The sequence below is a fragment of the Oxyura jamaicensis genome, chromosome 1, assembly GCF_011077185.1.
Source record: "Oxyura jamaicensis isolate SHBP4307 breed ruddy duck chromosome 1, BPBGC_Ojam_1.0, whole genome shotgun sequence".
NCBI classification, from domain to species: domain Eukaryota; kingdom Metazoa; phylum Chordata; class Aves; order Anseriformes; family Anatidae; genus Oxyura; species Oxyura jamaicensis.
Window position 1 is genome coordinate 73,932,512 of NC_048893.1, and position 27,249 is coordinate 73,959,760.

The 27,249-nt window shown below is 39.1% G+C and overlaps 1 protein-coding gene across 10 annotated transcripts in view; it reads left to right on the top strand.

Annotated features, from left to right (window-relative positions):
- The window catches only part of ITPR2 (inositol 1,4,5-trisphosphate receptor type 2), a 281,796-nt gene that overhangs the window by 110,734 nt on the left and 143,813 nt on the right, over positions 1–27,249 (top strand). For all 10 annotated transcript variants that reach the window (XM_035321243.1, XM_035321209.1, XM_035321166.1 and 7 more), the window contains 9 exons: positions 9,321–9,514; positions 12,090–12,222; positions 13,146–13,203; positions 14,751–14,916; positions 16,820–16,993; positions 19,826–19,915; positions 20,050–20,175; positions 22,203–22,325; positions 23,530–23,730. In XM_035321243.1, the coding sequence (XP_035177134.1) occupies positions 9,321–9,514; positions 12,090–12,222; positions 13,146–13,203; positions 14,751–14,916; positions 16,820–16,993; positions 19,826–19,915; positions 20,050–20,175; positions 22,203–22,325; positions 23,530–23,730 (1,265 nt within the window). The remainder of the gene's footprint in view (positions 1–9,320; positions 9,515–12,089; positions 12,223–13,145; positions 13,204–14,750; positions 14,917–16,819; positions 16,994–19,825; positions 19,916–20,049; positions 20,176–22,202; positions 22,326–23,529; positions 23,731–27,249) is intronic.

The window sequence follows — 27,249 nt, forward strand, 5'->3', positions numbered from 1 at the left end:
AGGGCTTTAAACTAGGTCAGAAGGGGGGCGGGGATGAAACAAAGCCTGTTGGAGGTGTGCCAGGGGGAACAGTGGCAAGGCTGGGGGAGAAGGCTAAGGCTCAGCTGAAGTGCATCTACACTAATGCACGCAGCATGGGCAACAAGCAGGAGGAGCTGGAAGCCATTGCGCAGCATGCAGGCTATGACTTGGTTGCCATCACGGAAACGTGGTGGGACCACTCTCATGACTGGAGTGCTGCAATGTCTGGCTATAGGCTCTTCAGAAGGGACAGGCAGCATGGAAGGGGTGGTGGAGTGGCTCTCTATATTAGAGAGTGTTTTGACGTTGTCGAACTTGAGGCTGGGAATGACAAGGTGGAGTCGCTATGGGTTAGGATCAGCGGAAAGGCCAACAAGGGAAGCATCCTGTTGGGGGTCTGTTATAGACCGCCAAACCAGGATGAGGGGACGAATGAGGAGTTCCACAGGCAGCTGGCGGAAGTTGCGAAATCGTCAGCACTTGTTCTTGTGGGGGACTTTAACTTCCCAGACATATCCTGGGAGCACAACACAGCCCAGAGAAAGCAGTCCAGGAGGTTTCTGGAGAGCGTGGAAGATAACTTCCTGACGCAGCTGGTTGGTGAGCCTACCAGGGGAGGTGCCCCGCTAGACCTTCTGTTCACTAACAGAGAAGGACTGGTGGGAGACATGCTGGTCGGGGGCTGTCTTGGGCAGAGTGACCACAAAATGGTAGAGTTGTTGATACTCGGCAAGGTCAGGAAGGGGATCAGTAAAACTGCTGTCTTGGACTTACGGAGGGCTGACTTTGAGCTGTTCAAGACACTGGTTGGCAGAGTCCCTTGGGAGGCGGTACTGAATGATAGAGGAGCCCAGGAGGGCTGGGCTACTGAATGACAGAGGAGCCCAGGAGGGCTGGGCGCTCTTCAAGAAAGAAATCTTAATGGCTCAGGAGCGGTCTGTCCCCATGTGCCCAAAGACGAGCCGGCGTGGAAGAAGACTGTCCTGGCTGAGCAGAGAGCTGTGGCTCGAGCTTAGGAGTAAAAAGAGGGTTTATAATATTTGGAAAAGAGGGCGGGCCACTCAGGGGGACTACAAGGATGCTGTGAGGCGGTGCAGGGACAAAATCAGAAAGGCCAAAGCTCATCTGGAGCTCAATCTGGCCACTGCTGTTAAGGACAACAAAAAATGTTTTTATAAATACATCAACACAAAAAGGAGGACTAAGGAGAATCTCCACCCTCTACTGGATGTGGGGGGAAACTTAGTAATCAGAGATGAGGAAAAAGCTGAGGTGCTTAACGCCTTCTTTGCCTCAGTCTTTAACAGCAAAACCAGTTGTTCTCTGGACGCCCAGTACCCTGAGCTGGTGGAAGGGGATGGGGAGCAGAATGTGGCCCCCACAATCCACGAGGAAATGGTTGGCGACCTGCTACAGCATTTGGATGTACGCAAGTCGATGGGGCCAGATGGGATCCACCCGAGGGTACTGAGAGAACTGGTGGAGGAGCTGGCCAAGCCTCTTTCCATCATTTATCGGCAGTCCTGGCTATCGGGGGAGGTCCCACTTGACTGGCGGATAGCAAACGTGACGCCCATCTACAAGAAGGGCCGGAGGGTAGACCCAGGGAACTATAGGCCTGTTAGTTTGACATCAGTGCCAGAGAAGCTCATGGAGCAGATTATCTTGGGTGTCATCATGCGGCAGTTGCAGGGCAAGCAGGCGATCAGGCCTAGTCAGCATGGGTTTACGAAGGGCAGGTCCTGCTTGACAAACCTGATCTCCTTCTATGACAAGGTGACAGGCTTAGTGGATGAGGGAAAGGCTGTGGATGTGGTCTACCTTGACTTCAGCAAGGCTTTTGACACCGTTCCCCACAGCATCCTCCTCAGGAAACTGGCTGCTCGTGGCTTGGTGCACACTTCGTTGGCTTAAGAGCTGGCTGGGTGGCCGGGCCCAGAGAGTTGTGGTGAATGGAGTCAAATCCAGTTGGAGGCCAGTCACTAGTGGAGTCCCCCAGGGCTCAGTACTGGGGCCAGTCCTCTGTAACATCTTCATCGATGATCTGGACGAGGGGTTCGAGTGCGCCCTCAGTAAGTTTGCAGACGACACCAAGTTAGGTGCGTGTGTCGATCTGCTCGAGGGTAGGAAGGCTCTGCAGGAGGATCTGGATAGGCTGGACCGATGGGCCGAGGCCAACGGTATGAAGTTCAACAAGGCCAAGTGCCGGGTCCTGCACCTGGGGCACAACAACCTCAATCAGCGCTACAGGCTGGGAGATGTGTGGTTAGAAAGCTGCCTGGCAGAGAAGGACCTGGGAGTATTGGTTGACAGTTGGCTGAATATGAGCCAGCAGTGCGCTCAGGTGGCCAAGAAGGCCAGCAGCATCCTGGCTTGCATAAGAAACAGCGTGGCCAGCAGAACTAGAGAAGGGATTGTCCCCCTGTACTCAGCTCTGGTGAGGCCACACCTCGAGTACTGTGTTCAGTTTTAGGCCCCTCGCTACAAGAAGGACATGGAGGTGCTCGAGCGAGTCCAGAGAAGGGCAATGAAGCTGGTGAAGGGTCTGGAGAACAAGTCATACGAGGAGCGGCTGAGGGAGCTGGGACTGTTTAGCCCGGAGAAGAGGAGGCTCAGGGGTGACCTTATTGCACTCTACAGGTACCTCAAGGGAGGCTGTAGCGAGGTGGGGGTTGGTCTATTCTCCCACGTGCCTGGTGACAGGATGAGGGGGAATGGGTTAAAGTTGCGCCAGGGGAGGTTTAGGTTGGATATTAGGAAGAACTTCTTTACTGAAAGGGTTGTTAGTCACTGGAATAGGCTGCCCAGGGAAGTGGTTGAGTCACCATCCCTGGAGGTCTTTAAAAGACGTTTGGATGTAGAGCTTAGTGATATGGTTTAGTGGAGGACTTGTTAGTGTGAGGTCAGAGGTTGGACTCGGTGATCTTGGAGGTCTCTTCCAACCTAGACTATTCTGTGATTCTGTGATTCTGTAATGTTAGTAAGAGCAGACTGTCCCTGTGTGACATGTAGGGACCAGGTCAGGTGCATATAGTTAATTTTTAAATAAGCAAGGCTGCAAGTCACTGGTGTCTTGGGGATATCTGTGAAGTAGGAGGCTACTCAATGTAAGATTATTTGCCAACCTTTTAGGCAGTCCATTGTTTATACACCTTCAGCTACTGCATGGTTCTCTGTACTGTTTGTGAAATACCTTATATGCTGTGCATACTTGTCCACTAAGAACAAATTGAGGATGCTGCGTAGCAATGGGCTAGGAGCAATTTTAAGAGAAAGTATTAATTGCCACCTGTCTTTGGCAGTTGTTTTCCTTTCTAAATAATGTATTTTGTTACTTACCATCCATGCTGTATTCCATAGCAGGTTGTTTACTTTTCTATTTTGCTTTTAGAATTTTTGCAACCAGTAAATGGCTTCTTAAGAAAGTATATTTATGTAGAAAACGAAGTGTCAAATTATCCACTATTTCGATTACTTGGGTGGTTGTTATTTTTTTTTTTCCCCATAATTGACTCCTCTGAAAAGTCTTTTTTTTCTCTGAGAGGCCGCCGTGTTGTCAATCGTGCCAAATTGTATGAGATTATGTGCTACAGTTTTGTGACAGAAACTGATATTCATTAGGAGGTTGTGATCACTATAATAAAAAGTAACGAAAAGGAGATGCATGGTTGTCTTTTCAGAACATGACAAGCATTCTCTTCTTTCCTCTTATTTCAGTGTCTGTTAATCTGTAGCTCCTTCAAATTACCACTTGTGTGTACAGTAATTTCACTTTGGCAAACTTTGTGAGACTATATTCAGGCATTTCTAATTGGTTCTACTGCTTATGGAAAGTTCTTGAGAAGTAACTTGTCTTGGTAGAGGGAAGAGCAGAGAGGAAGAACTGGGGTGAGGGAGGGAAAATTGCAAAAGAGAAGATTCATTGGAATTGCACTGAGCTCTTTTCCTCTGTTGGTCAAAGTCACAGCTCTGAGTACTTTTGCAGTGGTTTGCTGATGAGATTAGTTGTTGGTTGTCCAAACTAGCTCACTTCCACATTGCAGTGTCTATTCTCTCCCTCTTTTCAGGCATATATAAGTGTGACCTTACATTATAGAAGTGTAATTACAAGTGTGACCTGGACCTTACAGAAGTCAACAAATGAGGGAGGCAGGATGAGGGTGGCAACATTATATAAAGGCACAGTTCAGACTTCTCACCGTCTCTAGCAAAGTACACACAAAAGTAATCAGGGTTCACAACTATTTTGCTCTGTGTTCATTTTAGCTTGTTTAACTAGCTGAGGCAAAAAGTTAATTTTTCTTTGGACATTGGTATGCAGGAAGCACTCTGGAGCTGGAACTGAGATCAGAGCTCTGTTGTTTTAGTCATACACACTAAGAACTTAAATCTCTTTTGTTGAAACAACATATTTTGTATTGCATTGTTGCAGGCTTATCTGACATGCAGTCAGTCACTTGTTAAGCTACAATAAACTTTCTTTATGTCTTACCTTAGAGACTCATACCCTTTCCTGCTGAGATAACTGTATTAAAGCCAAGAGAACACAAAAGTACGTCAAGAAGGAACAAGTCACTAGTGAGAGTGCTGCTGGCCCCTGATGTTTATGAGTGACAGATTTAAATCCATGCCTGACATGATCTAGACTTCCAAGGCAGGACAGATGCACTGAGTGACATGAATGCTGATCTACTGGGGGAACTTTTGGAAGAGAAGCTGCTGCCCACTCTTTATGTACATGAATGATCCTCATGGCTTCTTTCAAAGAGTAGAGCAATTCCTCCCATTGTGGAGATACAGTCAGCTGCCTCATTTCCATGTGCAAATGTGCTGGTTGACTGCTGTCTACTTGAAGAGATGGCTACATTTCATCAGGACACTACAAAGCATAGTTGTTGAATTTCTTGAAAAGTATGATGAATCATTCCAGTTGCCATATTCTTTGCGCTCTGGGAATGTTCTTCCCAAGCCTGTTAATTAAAAATAATAATCGTCAGTATCATACAGTTGCTAGAAATTTTTCCAAGGTGGATTTACCCACAATGCCTTGTTTCACTGATACTGACAGAAATAAAGCAATATGGAATCACTACCCACTTCAGCTGTAAATACTAAACTGGATTAAGTAGACTTTTCTCTCACTAAAATCCTTTCCTATGCATTAGTGAAATACAATTTGAAATGGCAGTATTAGTAAGTACCACCTTAACCCTCCTTTGCTTTTCTGCATTTAGCTGTTTAGATCAGTCTCTAGAGGTCAATAGTCATGGGGTGTGGTGGACAGAGGTTTTATCCTTGTTACAGATTCTCTTATAAAGCTCCTTCACAGCTACCACTCACAGGTTTTTACCATTTTTTACCGTTGATGTTCTGCTGATACAGGGAAAAGGCAGCAGTCATCTCATTTCTTTTTATTTCCTGAATGCTTTAATAGGCTCCATAGTCCCATTAGCTGAGTACATCCCAGTCTTCATTGTATCACACCTCTCGGTGTCCATTTTAAAGATGGAGAGAGAGAGTATTCTTCTCATTTATGGAGGTGGTCCTGAAATGCAGGGAGATTGACTAATTTCTTGGTCACAGAGGGAGCTGAATCCCATCACAAGTTTTCCTGTCTTCTCTGGTGCCTGTTCAGCAGCCCTGTGATGGCTGTCAAATATGCAGGATGTATGTCCCAGGCAAATCCCAGCTTTCTTTCTTCAAGAGCATGAGCTCTACTTAAGATAACTGAGCAGAGAGCAGTGATTATTCCCTAACTTATAGCAAGAGGGAAACATGGACCATAGTGAGAATGAGTAAATGTGATGACTGGGTCTTGGGACTGGGCTTGAGCAGGACTTGTAGAAGAATCAGTGTCAATGCCTATCATCTGTGTTGCCTGTAAGTTTCTTCCATCAGTGAGGTTTGTATGACTCCTTGTCCAAAAAAGACATTACCTTTTTTGCTAACTTTACACTGAGTTGACTTCAGTCTTGAAAGGTGGGCACGAGCTTCTTAAGATAAAACAAAATTCTTGTAGATCATTTGGGACAAACTGCAGTTTTATCTAGTTTTCTAGAAGAGTATCTTCTGGACTTGTCTTCAAATTCAGTGGTTTAATTATCATCTGCTAAACCCCATTGACTCAAGCTGTTATGTAAAGAATTCCTGAGCTTTCCAGATAGCATTGCCTCTATTTATATTCAGCTCTTCACAGCTGTGGTGAAAGGGATTTTGAAATCTCTGTTGTGAGTGAGAGGATGGTGTCTTCCCATCTGAGATTTAAAGCGAGGCTATTACAGGCTCTGAAGGAGCTGCACAACACATAGACCTTGCTGTGTTCAAATGGGCTTATCAGCCAGCATCAAGGACAGGATGATTTGAATGAGATCGTTTGAATCACAGTTTGGAGATGAAGAAGGTAGAAAAAGTCAGTTTAACCAGAGACACTGTAAGGGTTAAAGGTTCTCCACTTAGTAATCTAGCTTTATATGGATGTAATGAATAACGTTCAATGCAAATTCATGTTTAGAACACTGGGAGAAGTGGGGTGGAAGAAGAAAGAGAGATTCACAGGATGTTATTCCACAGCTGTTTTGTTTGATTTGAAAGGTACAATGTTCATTTTGCAGCAGGAAGGATATTTTGATTTACTTTTATTTGCTTTATGCTGTTCTAAACAGAACTTTCTGTGCTTGCCTAATGTGAGGATTTAGCCCTTAGTTTGACTTGTAACTTTTGTTTACTAACATCATGCAAAGCCAGAAATACATATTTTCCCTTTGTAGGGATTTCAGGTATTTTTTTCAAAAAACCAATTCACACTGATTGCACACCAGACTGGATGCTGAATGGGACCTCAATCATGATACTAATCTGCCTCATTTACTTTGAAAAAGCAAATTCTCTGTATGTTTCCTTTTAAAGTCAGGGTTAAAGGCATCTTCTTTCCCTGCATGCAGTACTTGAGCTCTGTGGATTGAAGAAAGAAGAGCATAAGAGGAGGATATTGCTAACAACATAAAATGTAGCTTTGGCTTTTTACAGCATATTATCTAGGAAGAGCATTTCTGCAATGTGAGTAAAACTTGGCGGTTGCATGGTGATTAAAACGTACAAAAGACATACAAGAACAATTCAGGTTTACCTCAACAAAGCTACATCTCCATTCTCTGTTTGCTTTTGGTGTAGTCTAAGTCTTGGCACTGTTTCTGCAAAGAGATGCTGTCATTCGCTTCCTTTTCTCCATTCATTCAGATCTGTGCTTTGCAAGACAGAAAACTAATTCATGTAGGTAGGTAGCATGATATTCTCATTCATACTTCTCCCTGCCTTTGCAAGAAGATAGTCACTGATTCCTTGGGATGCTTTACCTATTGAAATTCACTATAGAGAAAGACCAGTATAACCTATAGGAACAAATGGTATCTCTTGGTTGAATTTGCTGAACTGGCATCATCGATATGTACCATTGTAACTAGACTGAACTAAAGGTTTATTTCCAAATTAGTGTAAATTAATTTTTTTTCTATGTATAGCTTACAAAGGGTACTGTCGTTACAGATAATAGCTTAACTTTCAGGACAACCTTCAGTACCTAACCATCTCTTGGGACTTATTTGAAGGGTATGGTTACATAAGTGGGAGTGAATGGGGAAAGAATCTCAACTCTCTCTTCTCCTAAATGAGTTCATGTAAGTTGGGACATTGAGGTGCTCAAGCAAGTCCAGAGAAGGGCAAAGAAACTGGTGAGGAATCTGGAGAGCAAGTCTTACGAGGAGCAGCTGAAGGAGCTGGGATTGTTCAGCCTGGAGGAGGCTCAGTGGCGACCTTATCGCTCTCTGTAGGTACCTTAAAGGAGACTGTAGTGAGGTGGGGATTTGTCTATTCTTCCACATGCCCGGTGATAGACCAAGGGGGAATGGGTTCAAGTTGCGTCAGGGGAGGTTTAGGTAGCCTATTAGGAAGATCTTCTTTACTAAAAGGGTTGTTAGGCGTTGGAACAGGCTGCCCGGGGAAGTGGTTGAGTCACCATCTCTGGAGGTCTTTATAATATGTTAGTGGAGGATTTGTTAGTGTTAGATCAGAGGTTGGACTAGATGATCTTGGAGGTCTATTCCAACCTAGATGATTCTGTGATTCTGTGAAGTTGAGGGAATAACTCTTCTGTGAGCCAAATAATTATTTCTCATTTCTGTTATTCAATTATTAAAACAAACAAACCAACATCCAGAACCTCAGAAAGTAAGTACAGAGACATAAAGCACACATGTAAATGTATATGGATTTGCAAACTGTCCAGGTGGTCAGTGTGTATAATGGAATTAATCATATTTATCATGAGCTTCAGCAAGCTTAAGCATGCATAGGCATGTTTCCTATTCGGCTTGTTATGTAGAGATACATGTATACGTACACCCAGCAGCAGCTCCAGACTTTGTTAAGATGCTTCTGCCCTATTTGTTACTCATTCACATACATTAGAAGGCCAGCAACTCTGGGAAGATGCATCAGTCCTTTTCCTGCTAGTTGTTTTAGTTGTCTTTGGATTGTGGACTGTCATCTGGACCATGTACAGAGATTAATCAGTCTTTCACAGCCTCAAATCTCTACTCTCTGTTAGTGTGACATATATGAAACTTGAGCTTTTGAAGTGCCAAAAGCATCTTTACCATCAAGCATTTTACTGTGATCAGTCATTAAGGGGAAGACATCAGTTGGAGTAGGCATGGAAAATTAACTCCTCCTATGTGTCTGCAAAGCAAGGTCATAAATTACAGCAGTGGAAGATATAAATGAAATACCAATAAATGTTCTCTGAAAAAAAAAAAAAAAAAGTTTTCTAACAGTATACATAGTCAAGAAGTGGAGTAGCTCATTTAGGAATGCTGTAAAAGGTGAGATATTTGTCAATTAAATATTCTTAAAAACAGGTTAAACAATCCTCTTTCAGAAATTAGATATAGAAGTCTTAGGTATAAATAATGTGCCTTTAGATGAATTGAATTATGTGAACTACTGAGATTCCTTTTGCTCCACTTTTTATTTCTTGAACATACTAACAGAGCTGTAGAAAGCTTTTGGTATCTTTTCCATCTGTTGACCTTGTAAGCAATGATTCCCTGGAAAATGAGTGAAGAAAATTTTCACAAAACCATTGGGTAATTTGAGTGAATCCATCCTGATATTTGATGAGGAATTGAGGACTTGTTTTTCAATAGGCCAATTAAGACTGTAAAGGCATTTGACAGCACAGTTGTATGTGTCGTATATATCTTTGCAAGAAAGCTTCACTGATGGTAAATGTGTTTAATGCATAGGAAACAATGTTATGAGGACCATCCATGGTGTAGGAGAGATGATGACCCAAATGGTACTGAGCAGAGGATCTGTATTTCCCCTCAGTGCCGCTGATGTACAGCCAAGCATTCACCCAAGCAAGCAAGCCAGCACCTCAGAGAGTGAAGACGTGATTGTAATGGACACCAAATTGAAAATCATTGAGATTTTGCAGGTAATAATGATTGATAGAGTATTAAATGGCAATTCTTTCACACTTATTTATTTATTCACGTAGTCTCAGGTTCTGTTACCTTCATTCTTGCTATTTACTGATCTGTTCATTGAGTAAATAATGCTTTGATACGAGGAAGAAAACTTCTCTGTGTGAACAATGGTACAGTTGTGGTCCTCACTGTGTTACATTTAAATTCTGAAGGATCTAGGTGCTGTAGAAACTCTATCACTATAAATGTGAAGAGGCAGAACATGTACATTAAGCTACCTCTCTAATGTTTTCTAAAGACAGTGTTCCTGTTCCAGTTTCATTATCACTCATTTTACACTGTGGTAGCTTATTTGACTTTAGTATTGACACTACCTTCGCAGTAGTTTGGTGAAGGGCAGAATTGGACACAGACCCACTGAAGTCAGGCAAGGCCACACAGTTTTGAAGTCCATTTCAGATTTCCACTGTTAGCCGCCCACAGACTGTTCTCCTAGCTGAACTGACAAGCTGTCAGTTCATAACACTAGTGTGCCTTCTGACATAGAATTTTCACTTTGTGTTATTAGAAAGTAAAGTGGCACACATATGTTCTGCATATCAAATCCCAGATTCTGCAATACTTATGCAGCGATGGAAATTTTCAGTGTTTTCTGTAAATTCTGCTCATCTCTCGGTACCCTTGTCACTTTTGAAGGATTCCATTTGTTCTGAATGCTTATAAATTATTTAGATTGCCTTAATTACTTGTCATATGAAAGGCTATCAGTTGTTAGATTATCCTCAATACTGCACATGTTACTTTCAGAGCTGCTTTAGTTTAAGGCTTATGGGGGAGAAAGAAGTGTTCTGAAGTGATATCACCCAAAGAATACCATTCATGTGTATTGTTTCTCATTTTCATTTGATTTGGCGACTGTATGTATTTTTCTCCATGCTGTCATGCTCTACTGGTTGATACACAGATGAATGATTCCAGGACACCAACCTCTTCCTGTGCATTCTCTGTCTGCTCAGTGGAAAGAGAATCACATTTTGTTTCAACCTTTCATCTTTCACAGCACATTCAGTGCAAGAGCACCTAGGACTGGAGAGTAATCCTGTGTTGTTGCTTTATTGGTGGTTTGTTAGTTATGATTTAGTTACGTAGTCAAATTACTCCAGATTAGCAAGTTGTCATGTTGGGTGAACCCAGGTATATATGCTTATATATGACCTTAGCTCACAAGTAATGCAGAGTATTTCAGTTTGATTTAAAGTACAATGAAGAAGGACTAACTTAAATCATGTTACCTTTCATTATTGCACTATTACCCTAAAAGGCAAGTAAGATTATTTTAGATTTACTGTATTGTCATGCATAGCTAGTAAAGTGGTGATTAAAACTATTCTATTCTAAGAAATATTTAAGTTTATAGTAATTGGATTCTCAATATATCCTCTTATTCCTTTAAGTAAAGGTGTATTTTTACTTAACAGTTTCTATACTGCTATCAGCCAGAATTAAACAGATGGCCTGATAGACTTAGTTGACTACATGGGGACTGGAGAAATGTGTATTTTTAAAAATCTTGCTTCTACAATGACAGGGTAACTTGATAATGGAATCAAAATAAACCTGCATTTTTTCTCTTTTGTTAGAAGATTTTAAAGAAAATATATTGTTTATTAAACTGGCATTTTATTTGCTTTTAGATGGCATAGTCCAAGTTACCCTAGTGAAATCTTATGACAGTACTCTGGGTCTGGGAGGTTGTATGATTTTAGTTAGAGATCAAAGAATCAGGTTGCCACCATTTGCTTAGTCATCACTTGCCACCTGAGTCTTGGTAATTTAATGTACCTGATTTCACCCCCACTGTATGTGAAATGTTAAATAATTGTAAACCTCTTCATTGTATGCTTACATTTACTGCGGGCAAGGAGCATGTGTGTGGGAAGTACTGAAGCTCAGTTGATGGGCAGTCAGTTGATAAAGTATAGGATGTGTATCCTTAGTCCTTCAGTTGGTACTAATGTCTATAGACAGGTTATTTTCCTCCCTTTTCCAATGTAAAAGCAGCACTTAAGGTTTGATTTAGGATTTTTCCTGTATGAGTTTCAGATTTCACAGCTGAAGACACCAACAATTAAAAGAAAGCGTCTGTCAGGCATCTGAGTGGGTGATCCTTGAGCATGTCATCTTTACTCTCCACCCCACACCACTTCTTATCACTATTGCTTATTAGAAGCCTGGCTGAAATATGAAATAATCTGTTTCAGCATGGGCTTGGATGTACTGTTCTGGCTCGTAGGCAGCATGGACAAGGCAGTGTGCTGGAGCCTCAGGACAAATAAGTCTGCTTCTGAGTATTCAGCAGATGACAGGGAAGTGTTCAATACATCCCAGGATGGTGGGAAGGAAAAAAGAAATCACAGCAAGCTGAAGCAAATGTAGTGGATTTGTATTTCATAGTGGACATATTTATTTTAAATAATCATATATCCCTTTACATTCCTCCACAAAAACAAACAAACAAACAAACCCTAACCCCTGTTATTACTTAGGAGAAGAAAAGTCTTATTTTTAAATTTCTTCTTGTAGTTTATTCTCAGTGTTAGACTGGACTATAGAATATCCTACATGCTGTCTATCTATAAGAGAGAGTTTGGGGAAAACAATGAACATGTCGATAGCTCTACAACTTCTCCACCTGACACACCAGGAATTCCCTCAGGTAAATGTTGCTATTGTGTTAAAATATAAAATAATTATGTGTAGACTATTACATTTTTACAGATACTTTAGCAAGCAGTAAACTCAACTACAACAGAAGATGCATGTCACTTGAATTTGAAAAGCTTGTGAGAAAATGAAGATCTTAAGGAATTCCACAAGAAAGATGCTGGCTGGTCTTTCATCCTCGAACTAAAATGTGATTCCTTTCTCCCATTGTGGCATTTTATTCTCTCATTTGTACTCTCCCCAAAAAACTGGAAAATGACAAACATTTTGGAAAAAAATGGTTGTAAGGGGATGAGGACTGCTTTAACTGAGGTGAATGTGGCACTGGAATGGCTTGGCTTTTCATGGAGTGTTCTTGTGCATGCAGAGTGATTGAAAGACTGACAGCTGTATGTGTGATGAGCTACAGGTAGGGGAGAATTTAATTGGAGGTGCTGTGCAGCAATGGGGTGGTTAAAGAATATTGAAGTCTTAAGTAGTAAGGTATATTAAAGTTATTCCAAAGCGGAATAATAGTGTGGTAAATGATTTGGTTTATGATAAATATTCTGAAGTTCACATATCTTGTTTTGCTGCTTTATGGGGTATGTCTGGTCTAACAAAAATGTAAAAGTTTCATATTCTGTGTCATTTGTCATATAGCACCATATAGCTCTAGTGCATCACTAGAATTTGGCTCTTCCTTAGTAGTAGTAAAACACAATTTAACCCTGCCCTCTGTCCTATTTCTTCCCTACTGTTCTATCCCTTCTGTTTTTCCCTTGAATATATGGAGTTTTGCTTAGCTGAGGAATGCAGTAAGACCTTCACTTTATAATACACACTTTGAAGACAGAGTTCCTCTTCACTGTGCAGATTATACAATGATCATTATGTTAAAAAACAAAATAAAATGTTATTTTGATTGTTTTCCAGCAATTGTTCCTGACATAGATGAGATTGCAGCTCAGGCTGAAACCATGTTTGCTGGCAGGTATATTCTCTGAAGTTGTACTTCTTTATCTCTGTTCACCTTGATAATTATCATGGACAATGTGTCTATATTCTATATGTGTTTTCATACCTGTTTCTCTTCCTTTGGTGGCTACTTATTACATAACCTACTTGTAGACAGAAATGTGCCAGAAGAGACCTGGATTTCAAACAAGCAAACAGCCCAGTGCATATGACTGGTTGACAGAATGCGATGATCACCCTCTTGATCATCTACCATTGTAAGACAGTAGAAAGTTTTGCCTTGTTCCCGAAGGCAGCTGGGGAATGGTGTACAGGTGTATTGGGCTAAAACACACTATTTATTTCTCTCTATAATGTCTCATATGGGTGCTTTTAAAGAAAGACCATTTTCTGGTGTACCTTATGACTGTCATCCCAAATTTCTTGGATCTGGACGTTATTGTTGACCCTCACTATTTCTTATTGATCACATGACCTGTTGTCATTGCACCCTGTCCTTGAAATTACAAGAATGTAATGCCAACATTAACCGATTTCATATGACTCCACAGATCAACTGTGGACCCACTTGCCATGATCTTCTGGACCACCAGAGGCCTGTAGATCACAAGTTACTCTTGCAGAGTCTTGGAAGTGGTTTCAGCTATGCTGTGAACACCAGCAACAACAACAACAAAAAAAAAAAGCACAGAAAATATCCACACTGGAGAGTTACTACCATTATCACTATATTGGTTTAACTTTGCTGGTACAATTTTATAATTATACCAGTTAAAATGATTCCCATTTAGACAAAACCTTAGACTTTAATGTTTTTCCTGGAACTAGGGAGAAAGATCCGCAAGATGGGATTTCTGATCTTTCCTCTGTGTCCCTTATGCATTCTCAATCTTTACCAGTGAGAGCAATGCCTTCAGTCCTCTCCCTGAATTCCCCTAATGTAAAACAACACATAGCCCCTGGCATCTGCATCTTTAAAATGAACAGAGAGACTGAATGTTTTTTTGGCAACATTATTTCTGCTTTGATATGTTAAGTGTAAATCTGTTTTCTGTTGCTCCAGATTATACAAGCGATTCCAGAAATATGATGCTTTTGGCAATTCCTACAATTTTTTAGTTTATTTTTCTTGAATGAAATTTTAATAGCAGCTGAAAAGGGAAGGAGTGAAAAGGATAGGGCCAAATTAATCTCTGATAAAATGCTGTTGCCTTCAGTTAATTTGGACTGTGAACAAGCTTGGCACAATTTATCTGCAACATAAACGAATGTTTTTGCAATATGGATTTTAATCACAATATTTGACACATTTTATACATATTTACTTTAATTCCATTTTGTCCATTCTACTACAAGATTGCCAAAACAGCATCCAACCATACGATTGAAGTCCTTATAAAAACGTTAAAGGGGTGTTTATAATTTACATCCCACAGCATATTAGATTTGGTTTTAAGAGCTCTGTCAAATGAAGATTGTGTGTGCAGGCATATTTGTGTAAAAAGCTTTTACTTATTTTCTACTTACTTTATTTGGTCTTTTTTTCCCCTATTTCTGTTGTAGAAAAGAAAAGAATGCGGTTCAGCTTGATGATGAAGGGGGCAGAACTTTTTTACGGGTCCTCATTCATCTTATCATGCACGACTACCCTCCTTTGCTCTCAGGTGCTCTCCAACTGCTCTTTAAGCACTTCAGCCAGAGAGCAGAAGTTCTGCAAGCATTTAAACAGGTACAAATGTGCATAGTATTATTTCAGGGAACTGTGAGGAAAGTATTTCAAAAGGCTGCTTTTCTTACCTGAATTGCTGTTTGTAGCTTGATAATGCTAAAAGGAAGTTTCTTAAAAGTCCCAATTAAGCAGAGATTTTCTTGTTGTTTTTAGAGTTGAATATATGTGCTGGTGTGTATTCTAGTTGTGCACCCACTATTGAAAATGTATGTCCATGGTGACGTCTGGGACACACATATTCCACAGTGAGACTTATTGTTGTGATCCCTCAGAGACTGAGGTAGTAGCTTGTGTTCTGCAAACCGTTTACCTGTGTCAGCAACAAGACTTTCCTGTCTTCAGGACTACCTAAGCTGTGTGTAAAGCTTTGTTGTTATAAATGCCATGTTTTCAATTCTAGTTCTAATTCAGGAGTCCTTGCATAGTGCATGATACAGACATGCCCAAATAACGAAGCAAGTAATACAGCCAAGCCTGTTTTCAGCTTTTACTCTTTCTGCTTGATAACATTGCATGTGTGTATTCCATGTGTCAGGGGATTAGTACTGGGAAATCTGATGTTACAGGGCTAGATGACAGAGACATCTCTGTTACGTAACCCTATAACATATGTTGTTAAAACTATCTGATGCTTATTTCAGGAGTTTGCTAGCATGTTGTCTTATTGTTATGTAAGATGTGGAGGTTTCTCTTGTTGAAAAACAAGATGAATGATAAAGACCTGGAAAGCTTTTGTTTAATTTATTAATTTATTTATTTATTGCTGTGTAGCATAATGACCTCCCACCTGGATGTTAAAGTTAGGCCTTGCTGGTTAGGTGCATAAATAGCTTTTATTTTGAGATAAGTTTGAGAAGCTTTACATGTTTTCATAAAGGAAGGAGAAAGCTGATTGGCAAATACACAAAAAAGACTACAGAGAACTTGAAATATGAATATTTGTGGATGAGCAGCATTCATAAATTCTGCAAAATAATGAATTGTACTAGACTAAGAGAAGATTATGAAAACTTAGTGTTACAAAATAGTGAATATTTGCCTGCAAGTAGTGATTTTTAAAAAAATTTCCTATCAGTGTTCCTATCTGCCATGTGACTATATAGTTTTAAATAAGTGTGATTTCTTAATAGTGTCTATTGATTTATTGTACAGATTGTTGTTATTTTGTTGGTAAATTATCTTAATAATCTTGGGAGAGCAAAGACCATTAGAAAGAAAGGAGATGTGTAAATTGTGCTAAATCAAGAACTAGAAATAATGAAAAGAAAGAACAGATAATTTCAGCAGTAAAAAAAATGAAAGTGAGATAAAGAAGCAGCCACTCAGATGGTGGGAAACTGTCTGAACCTGAACATCACTTTGTGAGCTATTCAAACAAGTTTTTCTGATCTGCTCCAACAGTGTTAAAAGTAGGATATTTATCTGTATTTGTAGGTGATCGTTGAAGTTGCTGGCCATTCTCACTTTTCTTTGGATGTCCTGATTCCTTGCCATTCCATTTTTTTTTTTCCTTTCCTTATGAAGTACCATGCTGATGGGATAAGCTATTTCTAATTGTGTTTTAATACCATGAGGATCATAATCATAGCATCAGAGCTAACTGCTGGGAGCTCAGGGGCTTGTATATATGTACTTGTGCTGAAAATCTTTTGCAGCATATTAAAGAAGGAGGGAGAATGCTGTGAGTGTTATAGCTATCCTGCTTTGGGCAACCACAGCTCTGTTAAAGGTTCTTAGTGAATGGAGGCTAAAAAGACTGTTTGTGCCATGTTTCAGTTTCATAGGGAAGATTGCAAAAAACATATGAAAAGAGAGACTTAAAATGGAAACTGGCAAGCAAATTTCCCAGGTGTAAGTGCTGGTGCTAGTGCTATAGTAGCTTTACAATTTACTGTATTTCCAGGTTCAGTTGCTGGTGTCTAATCAAGATGTTGATAACTACAAGCAAATCAAGGCTGATCTTGATCAGCTACGTCTGACTGTAGAAAAATCGGAACTGTGGGTTGAAAAAAACAGTACTTATGAGAGTGGAGATGTGGGCGATAATCAGACCAAAGGGGGAGAAGAGCCAATAGAGGTGAGTTTAAAGCCTTTGCTGCTAGAATTGCTTTGATGTGAATTTGTAGTTTGATGAACAACTGCAAACTGGTGATCTGGTTAATGAAAATAGCAAAAGCAAGAATAATTAGTATTCTGGCTGAGCTTTAGGATTAGACAGAACAGAAGATAAACCTTCTTTCACCAGTGTGGTGAATGTTTTCTTCTGCTCTTTTCAGTAACTGCGTTCTTGTGTTACAGTGCTGTCTTCCTTAATGTCTCGCAAAATGTTAAATTATTCTTTAATTGGCAGGAAATGTTTTTACCTGGCAAAACTATAGTGCATTTACTCTTTGTTATCTTAAGTCCGATTTAAGAGGTGAGGTGCTGGTCGTAATCTACAATGTATGAAGCAGGTGACTAGCTGCAAGCAGATAAATATCCTTGTGAGATCCCATGCTTTTTTGGAATGGGTCCTGAGTATTTGGTACTGATCTGGATAAACATCTATGTCCTTAGGAAACATGCTCCATTGGTCTGTGCTTATTTTATCTCAGACAATGTTGAAGTGTGCATAAGGGCTTAAATTACATTCCAGGACAGTCGTATGTTAAGCCCACATTTCTGTCCTCATATTGCAAGATTGGCATAAGGATTTTTTTTTAAAAAAATCATATATATATATATATATATCTGCCCTTAGGCTTTTGAATCTTTTTGGGTCATTTTTCGGGTCAAGGGCTAGAGACTTGCTTTTTTTTTGGTTTTGTTTTGTTTTTTAAATGCAGTCACATAACTCCAGATGTTTTAGGACAGTGGCCCTGTTCTTCTAAATAAAGTATCCACAACACAAGATTTTACAGCCATGCAAGATCATTTTGGTAGGAAGTGGAGTTCAGAATTACAGGAAAGAGTGTTAGGACTTAGGTCAGACATTAATTAGACACTACATAGCATTAGGAAGAAATGCTGAAATTGATCCCACATAACTGAGCCTTGCTTTGGAAAGGAAAAGCTGATAAAGCCTGTTTGCTTGGGTGGCTCTAGTAAGGGTGTTAAGAGTCTATGCATACCCTGGACTACACAAAATGTGGTCTTTACTGTCCTGTCACTGGAGGTTGTTTTGGTGGTGTAGCACCAGAAACACAGAGCTGAGGAGGAGAAATATACATCTCAGTAAAAGGACTCCAAAGGTGAAACTGGAATACAGTCCAGTGAAACTTAACAGAACTTCTAATCTTCAAAATCTGATAAGAAAGTTCAGAGAGGTTTCAAATGGTATAAACTTTCAGCACCCTCGGGTGTTTAGTGTTCCTTGCTCTCCTCCTGTGCTGGTCTTTGGTAGATTGCCTGGCTCGTGGAAGTGTTTTAAACAAACATCTCCTGAAGCAACACACATTGGTTGAGATTTTGAACTGGAGCCTGTGAATGCTCCTCACTCCCCTGTTAAATAAATATAGCCTATGAAGGGCAAAGCTGTGCTGCCATGATGCAGATTAGTGTCTCGCATGGCCATCGTGCTGAATTGAATGAGATTGTCAGCAGTGGGGAACTACTCAGATTAAATGCTAGAACCTGGGCCTCTGTTTGGGAACTGTTAAAACAATCTTAAATCTGGTGCAGAGTGATATCCTGGTTGCCTGTGAACTTTATGAATAAAAAAAGTATTTTTTTTTTTTTCAGAAAATCCCATATCCTAAGGTTGGAGGAGAGAGATTCTCAGAAGAGAACCTTTCTCAGTGACTTAAACTCTATCACTTCCTGTCCCCTGTGGAAAAGCGTGACAGAGAATGTCTATCACGGGGTGTAACAAGGCAAGATATGCAATAGAGTGTCTCTGGTATCCCAGTGGTGTGATTATCTCTTGATAACTAAGCCCCTGGAATACTATTACTGGTTCAATAAATAGGTTTTTATTTTGTTAGGAAAAAGGGATGGATTCAGCATTTTAATGCTGATCATCATTTCCAGATAAGACACATAGTTCACATGGATTATAAAACTACTTTGATTAAGGAAGAAGACTGATAAAAGTAACAGGTAGATTAATCTTGGTTAACCCACAGTACCAGAACAGAAAAGAGTGGTTAGTTATAGCAGAGTCTGAAATATCTTCCAAAGTATTGATTCAAACAGCTAGAGAGAAGGCAGCATGCATACTAACAGCCTAAACAAATAAAAATCCACTGTTGTTGCACAGATCAACAAGACCATGCTGAACAGGAGTGCTGACACTGTTATAAACAATTTCCATGGCCAGGTGGTTCAGCTGTTCTTGCCTAGCTGGAAATTTAGACCAGATGGAATTTATAGAACTCCTAATCTTCACAATGAACTAAGAAAGTCCCGAGAGGGGTTTCAGGTGACCAAAACATTCAGATTGGTGTGCACGTGTCATTTTTAGCATTATTCAATTTCCTAAAACATTAGGAAGTTTGAGAACACAATGAGATTTGAAAACGCATGTTTTTGGGCAGAGCAAGTGGTGGCTATTGAAATATTGTTACGGTTCCCATTCTCATAGTGCCTTGAATTCCTTGTTGATTCCATTTTATCTCTGGTGAATGTTTTAGGGACATGTTTTTTTTTAGGAGAATCAGAAGCATGAAGACATAGAATAATTGTTTCAAATTATGTTGGAAATATGATACAAGAGAAGGATGAAACAACAGAAGGATTCTTGAATGTGTATCTTTTAAATCACTGAACAGCAACTGGTGGATAGTTATTGAACAGTCTTTTTCTTTATCATCTATGTTATGTCTGTGCCCTATTAGTGTTGTGATGTTGTTTCTTCACTTGTTGCTCTGTATAATTAGTTCATGTTGAGGAAATTGCAATAGATCAACTTTTGTTATGTTCTTTGTTACAGGAGTCAAATATTTTGAGTCCAATAGAGGATGGAACCAAAAAACCCCAGATTGACAGCAATAAAAGCAATAATTACAACATTGTTAAAGAGGTTGGTATATCTGCCAAGAAACTTGCTTGAAATACTTGTGATAAGTAGATTCAGTAGTTGTTGTAAAATATTTTATTTGTGTTTTTATCTAATGTCATCTTTCTTTTTTTGCGTACTTATTTGTTTATTTATAGATTTTGATTCGACTCAGCAAACTTTGTGTTCAGAATAAAAAGTGTCGAAATCAGCAGCAGCGCTTGCTGAAAAATATGGGTGCCCACTTGGTAGTCTTGGACCTTCTGCAGATACCCTATGAAAAGGTTAGTCTGTTAATTTTGTTGGTAAAGGACATGAACTCAGTAAAGAGAAATGCCTCAAAAGGCCCAAGAATCAACTTGAAAAATTATCCTCGCCAAATTTAGTGAAGTGTGGTACAAACGTAAAAAGGTGATGCTGTTTACTCTCCCTTAATAGTAATGGGTTTGGGCTCAGGATCAAGTTTAAATATGGGTGTCTACAAAGAATATGTTTTAGTAAGAGGTAATGTTGACTACCTAAGGTTCCTGGATGTTAGAGTGCTATCATCCCATTTCTGAAATGGGCAAGCCTTTGAACTGTAGAAACTGTGCAGTTTGAAATTACGATTTAGTGGAGCTCCTGGCAGGGTATCTAAATTCCACTGTTAGATACTAATATGAATGCTATTCTAGGTACATAAGGTGAACACATAAGCTTTCAAGGACCAAGTCTGAAATCATTTCACTATTTCTGTAGTGGCAAGCCTCCAGCTTACTTCCATCCGTAGGCTTTTCATAAGATGTTGTGATTTTGTACTGATTTTGTGGTAGTGAGCATACAAGTGAATGATCTAGATAACCTTTTGAGATAAATGATTAAGTCCCAAATAGGATTTTTGTGATTTATTAAGTGAATAGAGGCAAGCAAACAGCGCTGGGTGCACCGGGAGTCTCTGCTCTACCGGGACGCACACCTGTTACATCAGGTGTCTGATTTTTATACTCCTAGACTAATACATATTCATCACTATTCCTAGAAAAGGTGGGGTTATTATAATTAGTTCTTGGAATCCAAACCCTCTCTGGACGCATGCATAGCAGTCTCTGGTGGTCTTTCTGGGGGTCTCTTGTGCTGAAGGCTCGTAGTCTTCCTCCCAGGCTTTGTCCTTCGGTCGTCCTTCAACTCCCCCTTTCTCCTTATTTGGTGGATCTCTTTGCTGGTTATCAGAGGCTTGCCCAGCGTCCCATGCAACAGTCTGCAGTTTCCTAAAAACAATTCCTTGGTCCTCTTATCTCCCAGACTAGAGTCTCAATGTTCGCCCTTCAAACCCTCTATTTACACAAATTGCTGGATCATTCCTTTGCATGATACAAGAACTATGTACACTAATCACTCTGTTTTTCTTAAATAGGAGCTTATATTTCATCATGCGGCCCTAGCATTGTTCCATACTGACACGAATCAAATAAACACATTTCACACTTTTGAAGATCTTTCTAGATCTTAAGCATTGAAGGAGATAAAAACTCCTCTGGGCTGTGTTTTCCTGAGTGTTATATACTAATGTTATGATAGATACACTAGGTTCAGCTTTCTTCAGTAAAATAATAGTGCTTGTTGATAAAGGTGGTTTATCACATCATGGTTAGAATATTATCTGAGAGGAATATAAAATCAAGATGAAACCACACATATATATTTATGTGGGGTATATGTGTGAACATGAGTGTAGGTGCACACACGCACATACACGTGTATTTTGTATGTAGCTATATAAAAGTCAAAGCTTTTCTGAAACTTGAAATCAGTGCAGACTAGACAATATTTTTGAAAATCAAGCCACTTAGTGCTTTTTTTTTTTTTTTTAATGAGGAAATGATAAACGTGCACTAGGAAATCTTGCTTTGAGATCAGTACCTTTAATATCTTGCAATTATTACTTTTTTTTAATAGTAGAATCACAAAAAACAACAACAACAACAACAAAAAAAAACAACCTGTAGTGCCCTCCAGAAATTCACAGAAGAACAGTAACTGTAGGCTAAGCCATGAGACCCAAGGCTAAGAAAACTGAATGGAATGAATTGGAAACTTCAGTGTTTGTGCCATTACCTGTGACTCGCTATAGTCAAGCAGATTCAGAGTAAGGTATCATCACTAATGGACTCTAAAGGAAACTGGCTTTTACCAGAGGCCTGGCTTTTACCAGAGGGAGAATTCCTGGCCTGTAAAGAGTCAGGAGATTTATTTTGCTCCTGTCTGAATTCACATAGTGCAGATGTAACAGGTATGTTAAGATATATCCAGCTAATGCATTCTCTTTCTGCAGAGCGATGAAAAGATGAATGAAGTTATGAATCTAGCCCACACTTTTCTTCAGAATTTCTGCCGAGGAAATCCTCAGAATCAAGTTCTCCTCCACAAAAATCTCAATTTATTCTTAACTCCAGGGGTAAGTATTTCATTTTAAATAGAACACTATAAATGGAAGTAAATTTAGGCTCACTGAAAAATGACAGTGCTAAATACATAATTTAATTAAATTATGCCTTCTCTGCCTTCTCTCTCTTGTCTTTTCTCTGTTATCATTACCCTCTATTTCATTGTTTTCAGTGTTGCTATTTTAAAAGTGGAAAACAGTATTATCTATGGGGTTTATTGGAAGTATCTATTAACATGTGTCACATCATCACATTGTGTGTAGCTTGACTTTGATAATTTATTAGGATGAGTTAACTTACATCTGGACTGTAAGTCAGGGGTGAAGATGCTGTGATTATGCTTGCAAGAAGCTTGTGTGATCACAGAATCTGACCCATGTTTTTGGTGATGATGATTAAAAATAAGTTCTATATATGTCTCTATGTATGTGTGTGTTTACAGATCTGGACATACAGAATAACATCTCCCTCAGTGGCAGATCTACTGAGCATAACATGTTTTTATTAGAAAAAGTGTGAATATTAGGACTATAGACCTCTGACGTGTTTGTATTACTTGAGGGAACATTTGTTTTGTTATTTTTTATTTACGCTTTTTTGTGAAGTTAGTGAAGGCTGCTGACCTGACTGTGATGGAGACTAGATCTCAGATTTCGTCTTATCCAACATTAACACTTAATTCAGGTGCCAAGTATGGAGCCTGCTTGCACTTTTTCGTATTTGTTCCTTGGAAGCTAATTTTCTGGTCAGCTCAGTTACTGTGCTTTTGTTCATGTTGTGGCACAAACTCAATGTGTTTGTGTATTCCTTATTCTTTTGAGATGATTCAAAACAGAAGTGTGTGCTCCAGGAGCACTCCGGACTCTCATGAGCATTTGGAGCAAGTTTGAAGTAAAAGTTTGCAGAGTGCATACTGTCTGGATGTGCTCTAGCACAGTGCTCTAGCAGTGTACTGTATGTGTGTCTTCACCTTTTATGTGGGCATATATTTTGCTTATGCCTCCTTAGGACATTTGGGAGTCATAGGAAAGTGTGGAGAAATGTCATCATAAAATCCAGAAAGGAAAGTAACCTTAAGGTTACTGGTTAATATCTGGGCTGGTACACACTGTATTCTTTCAGTCTCCCTTTACCAGTATGCCTTTCTATAGTCCAGAGCCCTGTGTATTTCTCAACCTCAGAATAAATCTGCTGTTTCAATTTTAATATGTCTAGCTTCTGGAAGCTGAAACCATGCGGCACATCTTCATGAATAACTACCTTCTTTGTAATGAAATCAGTGAGAGAGTGGTGCAGCATTTTGTACACTGCATTGAGACCCATGGCCGTCATGTGGAATACTTGCGTTTCCTGCAGACCATTGTAAAAGCAGATGGAAAATATGTGAAAAAATGCCAGGACATGGTAATGACAGAGGTAAGTTAATGCTTCATATTTTAATTGCTCACATGATGTCTTTTTAAAAAAAAAGTATTTTGAGGTTGCTTTCTTTACTCTTAATACCAATGGGATAAAATGGCATCATAAAATGGCATCATTTAGAATTTTAACTGGTATCATAAATAATATTTTAGCAGATGTTTTAGGAAGTTTAGTCTAATTTTGTAAGGCCATCTGTATAGCTACTAGAAAGAAAACATGGGTGTTATCATGGTGATATAGAGATGTCTATTTGCAGAAGATGTAGCATGTAAATCTGAGTTACATAAGCCTTCATTTTATGCAGTGTATCTTAGGATCCCATCAACATGCCCAACTTAAAATATTGTGGTATTCTTTTACCGTATAACAGGCTCTTACCTCTATCAATTTGTCTTAAGTGGTGTTGTAGACCACTTTTTTACTGTGTAACCATGTAATGATTCTACCTACTAGTTTGCTTTTGTTTATAATGTAATTCTGGGGCATTTCTGCTAGAGTTGGTAGAACTACTCCAACTAGCTAAATTTGGATTCTGACCTGATAAATTCCATAGAGTGGTTCATGGACAAAACTTTATGCCAGTAATGTTACTAAGGAAATACCTAATTGACTTATCTGCAAGTAGGATTTGATATATAGTGTGCATGATAAATGAAGTCTTCAACTTGCAGACTCTTGTGCATTTAACTGTAATTATGTTAAAAGTTCAATGAGATTAATAAAGTGGGGAAAATTGAAAATGGTATGGTAAAAAGCCCAGGTAGGTTCATAGTACTTCTCAAAGTGCATTTGTTTTTTTCAAAGTGTATCTTCAGAAAGAAAACAGAGGAAAGCTATAGTTAGTGTATGAGCAGAATTAAAACCTGCTGAAATTTCATTCCACAGCAACAAAGAGGAAAAACTTCTAATTAGGAAAATAAAGCTTCAGCCTACATGGATAACCTTTAATGAAATCCACCTCAACCTTTTCAATTTGACTGAAGTGTTTTAAAGTGTAATATCAATTATAAGCCTTTTATTTACATAATTCAAATAGTTGTGCCTCAGTGCTTTTAGATATTTCCCTTCCACCTCTGCTTCTTGCAGATTTTTACTTTCTCATTAGAGTTTTGATATTTTTCTCAATTTAAATACATTTTGTTACTGATATATAATAGCACAAAGATAAATTGTCATACTATATTTTCAAGCTGACTGCATGATGAAAATCAAAATCAACTTGGATGTGACATTTACATAATGAATTCTGCAGGAATTTAGGGGAGGGGAGGGAACACCCTTATTTTGATGAAAGAAGGTAAGATGATGACTTGCTTAAAAAAATGTAGGGAATTACAGTTAATAAATTATGATTTGTTAGAAAAGAATGCTAATAGTGAAATTTGAATGGTATTGGAATGGCTTGGCAATGTAACAAAAACAGTGTCGTGTAATGGTTGAAATTGAGAAGTCAGGACAGCTTGTAAGCAGACAGCTGAGATGTACTTTGTGACCTTAAATAAGCTGTGCAACTTTTCTGTGCTTCCAGATGGGTTGTGTAAACAATTTACCACAAGACAAGATAGACTGAGAGTGTACAACATGCCTTTAACTACTCCCTATGCCTTTAACTACTCTGTATTTTCTTTTACCTTTTGGAAGTATATTGTAGCTTATTCTTGTTTTACTGGGAGAAAGTGATAAACTAATCATATTTACATGTTTTAGAATGTGCACACATACCATTAGAAGTTGTACTTCCATAAAATACATTGAAAATTCCCAATCTGGTTTCTTCATCTGTTTTCATATCTTGTTCCCCATGTCATTGGATTGCTATTAATTATATTGACCTACCTGAAAGGTTCCTTAGGGCGCTTTTTCTTGTTACAAGCTTGCTTTGAGGTTCCTGGAAGAACAGTGCCCGTCATTGCAAACATTATTACAAAAGGGAAAGCAAAATTTAACTTTTGAATCAGATCAATGGGATAACAGACTTTTCTATTATCCTTAGTATTCCAGACTGATACATTGTGTAGCATCAACAGCTCCTCTGATGCAGGCCAGCCTTCGTTATACTTGAATAGAGTTCTTAACTCCTTTTAACTTAGTTCGTGGAGCTCAGTGAGAACTTTCTCTGGCTGTCAACAGATATTTGTTTTCCTTTTCTGTTTTTAGAAACAGAATTGTTTCTTTTTAGGCCAATGTTTGGATTCTCTTTGCAAGTTACATTTAAAAGTGGATAAGTTGGGGAAAGACAATGGCATCTTCTTTCCTTGCATTTAAGATTATTACTTTGTCCCCTTAGCTCTTTCTGCGATGTTGCAACATTGTCCGCTTTGGTTTGTGATTCCTCACAGTCACTATGTAGCAAGTTTGCCATGCATCACCATATTTCACAGACTCAATATCCCCTGGTATTTCTTACTCATTCATCAGTGATAAGTACATGAAAGGATGAGGGATCAACTTGACTTGCCCTTTTATCAGGCAATACTGGAAGAGATATGCCTGGGTTTGACATAAGATTGTAACTCTGAGGAAACCTGGGAAGATTCATCTTCCCTCTCCTCTGTGCAAATCATACATAAGTAGAAAGCATGCAGGAATAGGGTGGCCAGCTTAATGGAAAGTGACAAAACATCTACCTTCCCAGAGAGTTTGCTGGGGATTTTTATTATTTTGTATTTGAAATATATTAAGAACATAGTACTCCAGACATGAGTATTAAAATGTTGGATAGGTGAATTTTCCAACTTTTTGAATACTGTTATTTGCCCCATTTTCTTTTTGTCATTGTCACTGAGTGCAATTAAATTTATGACTTCTGCATTCTTATTCTGTCTCCTCCTTCCCTCCCAAGCACTTGTACCTTTAAAAACGTTTTTCTCTTCTGTGGATTGTCCAGAAAATGTCTATTTTGAAAGGTCAGACTGGAAACATTTTAAAAATCCAAGGATAAAAAGAGGAATAGGAAGTGCAGGAACAACTGAAATCACAATTTTCTATCAAATTGTCAAAATAAAAATAAGAAAGCAATGAGGAAAACACAGTCCATACAGCGTAAATTCAAAAACTGAATTTTTTGTAACACTGGAAAATGTAATTAATTGTTTCCTGAATGTTGTTACTTCTCAGTTCCTGTGGGAGACTAATTTTCATTCCTTCTTTTGCTGCTTTCTTATTTCTTTACAGCTCCACCAACCTTTATTTCTACCCTTGAGTTCAGTAAGCTAGGATTTTATGTCACATGTGGACTTGGATATGTGAAATGCCTTATTTGCAAAATAGTATGGCTGTTGTGCTGCCAAGTTGTATTCTGTACTAGAAAGAGTTTATGGGAACTAACACCTTAAATGAGAGTTCACTATGTTTAAAAGGAAAGTGGAGATGGAGAGCAGATAGGTCTACGGCTCCACACAAACTCACAGAACAGCACTGCCAGTAGGAATATTCATAGAATCATAGAATATCCTGAATTGGAAGGGACCCATGAGCATCATTGAGTCCAACTCCTGGCACCACACAGGTCTA